At 40.3% G+C, this 3,853-nt stretch overlaps 1 protein-coding gene across 1 annotated transcript in view; it reads right to left on the minus strand.

Moving 5' to 3' along the window:
• Positions 1-3,853, minus strand: part of AKAP10 (A kinase (PRKA) anchor protein 10) — a 100,369-nt gene that overhangs the window by 72,910 nt on the left and 23,606 nt on the right. Inside the window, exon 4 of the mRNA XM_011958301.1 lies at positions 569-1,126. Within this exon, the coding sequence (XP_011813691.1) occupies positions 569-1,126 (558 nt within the window). The remainder of the gene's footprint in view (positions 1-568; positions 1,127-3,853) is intronic.

A 3,853-nucleotide genomic window follows, 5' to 3' on the forward strand; every position in this document is an offset into this window, starting at 1 on the left:
CGTCTGGCTAATTTTTTTGTATTTTTAGTAGAGATGGGGTTTCACTGTGTTAGCCAGGATGGTCTCGATCTCCTGACCTTGTGATCTGCCTGCCTCAGCCTCCCAAAGTGCTGGGATTACAGGCTTGAGCCACCATGCCCAGCCCTAAGCACATAACTTAACAAATGTCACTTATTGGCCATTTTAAAAATAATTTTAAAAAATTTTATCTGCAAAGTGCAGTAAAATATTAATAAAATTAAGACTGAGGGAGGAAATAAGGCTATGTGGATAATGGTTTGATTTCAAAATCAGTGGAGGAGAAAAGTAAGACATTTGACCCTTCTTCATTTACTAATTCTGATAACACACTTCTTAGAAGGTCCAGTCACTCCAGATATCCCTCCTGCTCCTTTTCCATACACTGATCTGACTCTACTACACTCTCCAAATTCTCCCAAATTTACCAAGTAGTTAGAGGAGGAAAAAAAAGATTCCAATCATTTTATTCCTCATCTGAAGTTCTGCTTTGTAAATTAAAAAAAGAAAGTGAGACACACACGTACACACAAGAAAATCACATACTCACTTTTCATTAGTCTTCCTGACAATTCTTTTAGCGGAGAAGCAGGACTATTTCTACTGGCTACTGTAAGTGCAGAGGAAGATTCTTGGGTTTCCATGGAAACTTGATGAGTTCCTGCTCTGGCCCTTTCAAGATGGAGACAATGGGCACTGTCATATTCCTGGGAAAGCAGCAAGTGATTCTGAGTGCTGTTAGTTCTATTATTCAGGTCAATTCCTTCTGAATGAGTCATAAACAACTGTGCTGAGCTGGAATCCTCCAATCTCTTGTCAAGAGAATCAGTTAAAAAAGCTGCTGCAGTTTCGTGCTTTTTAGATGGAGAGACAGGCTCAGCCAGTGAGCTCTGCTTCACTGTGTTTAGACTGTGTGCTCTTATTCGCGACCAAGTTGTTGAGTGAAAACTTTCAGCTTCTAACCAAAATTTCACCAAATGCTCCATTCGCCGAAGTTCCATGAATTGAATGAAGTAAGGGAGGACAACAGTGTCGTGCAAGACTTGTTCAAGGGTCTTAGAAAGGCTTGATTTGGTCTCTTGAGTCTGGTAGTCCAGACAAGATCTGCCTAAAAGATAGAAGCAAAAGAATTAGCAGTTCAGATTAGTCGATCACTTTTAGCAATAACTGGTACCAGAGACCTTAAATAAAGTTTACGTCCTACCAACTAAAATAAATTTAAAAAACTACAAATACCACGCGTTTGGTTTCTAAACAAAGTACAATTCTCCAAAACTTGCCTAAATTATTAAAAAGTTCTTTGTAACTCAATAATTCTCATATCTCCTTTTTTTTTTTTTTTTTTTTTTTTTTTGAGACGGAGTCTCGCTCTGTCACCCAGGCTGGAGTGCACTGGCCAGATCTCAGCTCAGTGCAAGCTCCGCCTCCCGGGTTTTACGCCATTCTCCTGCCTCAGCCTCCTGAGTAGCTGGGACTACAGGCGCCCGCCACCTCGCCCGGCTAGTTTTTTGTATTTTTAGTAGAGACGGGGTTTCACCGTGTTAGCCAGGATGGTCTCGAACTCCTGACGTCATGATCCACCCGTCTCGGCCTCCCAAAGTGCTGGGATTACAGGCTTGAGCCACCGCTAGTTTTTTGTATTTTTAGTAGAGACGGGGTTTCACCGTGTTAGCCAGGATGGTCTCGAACTCCTGACGTCATGATCCACCCGTCTCGGCCTCCCAAAGTGCTGGGATTACAGGCTTGAGCCACCGTGCCCGGCCCTCTCATATCTCTTTTAATGGCAATTCAGAGCATACAAATTCTTTTTTTTTTTTTTTTTTTTGAGACTCTTCACTCTTGTTGCCTAGGCTGGAGTGCAATGGCACGATGTCGGCTCAATGCAACCTCCATCTCCCAGGTTCAAGCGATTCTCTTGACTCAGCCTCCTGAGTAGCTGGGATTACAGGCACCCGCCACCACGCCCAGCTAGCTTTTGTACTTTTAGTAGAGACGGGGTTTCACCATGTTGGTCAGGCTGGTCTCAAACTCCTGACCTTCGGCAATCCATCCGCCTCAGCCTCCCTAACTGCCGGGATTGCAGGCGTGAGCCACCGCACCCAGCCCAGACCACGTAAATTCTTAAGAAAAAAACTTATGATACTAGTTCCAAAGAAAAGGGGCCAATAAAAATATTAAAAACTATACTCAACCTCATTAAAAATTCCAGAAAAGCAAATTAACATAAAATGCATTTTTGCTGTCAAATTAGATTTTTTTCAAAAATTATTAAGCAGTAACAAGGGCACAGGAAAACAGGCAACACTCTCATTCACTGGTCATGGGGATGTAACTGGCAAAACCATTTTGGAGGAACATTCAGGAATAGATAGCAAAGTCTTAGCAAACTGCATGATTTTCAATTCAGTAATTACACTTGTAGGCACTTATCCTGAGGGAAAATTGTGGATATATCTACAAAGATGTTATGAAGTCAGCATTATTCATTCATAGTAGGTTAAAGAGTAGCTTTGAGATCGTACCTTGAAAAACGAAACTAAACTTAATAAAAAATCATTTATCCTATATTTAACTAAATTTAAGTTATAATTATAACCACAAGCTAACTGTTAGGAAAAACAAAATTTTTTTTTTAAATTGGCTTTCATAGCAAGATCATAAAGATGGTCATTCTTACAAAACTGACTGAGGGTTTCATCAATTTGTCAAAAGAGCTTTTCTTAATCCATTGATCATAAAGATGGTCATTCTTACAAAACTGACTGAGGGTTTCATCAATTTGTCAAAAGAGCTTTTCTTAATCCATTGATACTCAAATCATTTGTTTGAAGTACGTCGTGTCATCATCATCAGTCTTACTGTCAATGTCAATAGTTCATCTTTGTCAACATCACAAACTCGAGGAAATTCTGATCTTCTGCAATATTTACAATTTCTTTTAATTAAATTCTATGAGATAATGCTAGATTCACATGAAGTTGTAAGATAAAATACTGAAAGGGCTAGGCGTGGTCGCTCATGCCTGTAATCCCAGTACTTTGGGAGGCTGGGGCGGGTGGATCACTTGAGCCCAGGAGTTCAAGACCAGCCTGGGCAATATGGTGAAACCCTATCTCTAAAAAAATAATAATACCTGCAGATCCCTTGTACACTTTAGTTTCTCCCATGGTAACATCTTGCAAAGCTATTGTACAATATCACTCTAAGATACTGACAGTGATACAACACTCTAACTTATTCAGATTTCCCCAGTTTTACCTGTACTTATTCCTGTTTTTAGTTCTTTGTAATTTTATCACATTGAGATTTCTGCATCCACTGCCAAGATAGAATTTCAACATCACAAGGATCCCTCATGTTGCACTTTTATAACTACACCCACTTACCCCTCTCACCTCCCTGGTCTCTAACATCTGGCAAACACTCATCTTTTCATTTCTCTAATTTCTCTATTTCAAGAGTAGTATCCAAATGGAATCATACTATATGTAGCCTTTAGGGATTGGCTTTTGTCTGACAGCAAAATTCCCTTGATATTCATCCAAGTGGTTGCATGTATCAACAGTTTGTCCTTTTTATTGCTGAGTGGTATTCCATGGTATGAATGAACCAGTTCATTCACCTGCTGAAGAATATCCAGTTTTTTGATATTAAGGTGCTATGAACATTTGTGCACAGGTTTTTGGAGGAAGGTAAGTTTTCATTTCTCTAGGAAAAATGCAGAGTGCAACTGCTAGGTCATATGGTAATGGCATGTTTCACCTCATAAGAAACCACCAGCCGGCCGGGCGCGGTGGCTCAAGCTTGTAATCCCAGCACTTTGGGAGGCCGAGAC

The sequence above is a fragment of the Colobus angolensis genome, unplaced genomic scaffold (assembly GCF_000951035.1).
Source record: "Colobus angolensis palliatus isolate OR3802 unplaced genomic scaffold, Cang.pa_1.0 Scaffold466, whole genome shotgun sequence".
Classification (NCBI taxonomy): Eukaryota; Metazoa; Chordata; class Mammalia; order Primates; family Cercopithecidae; genus Colobus; species Colobus angolensis.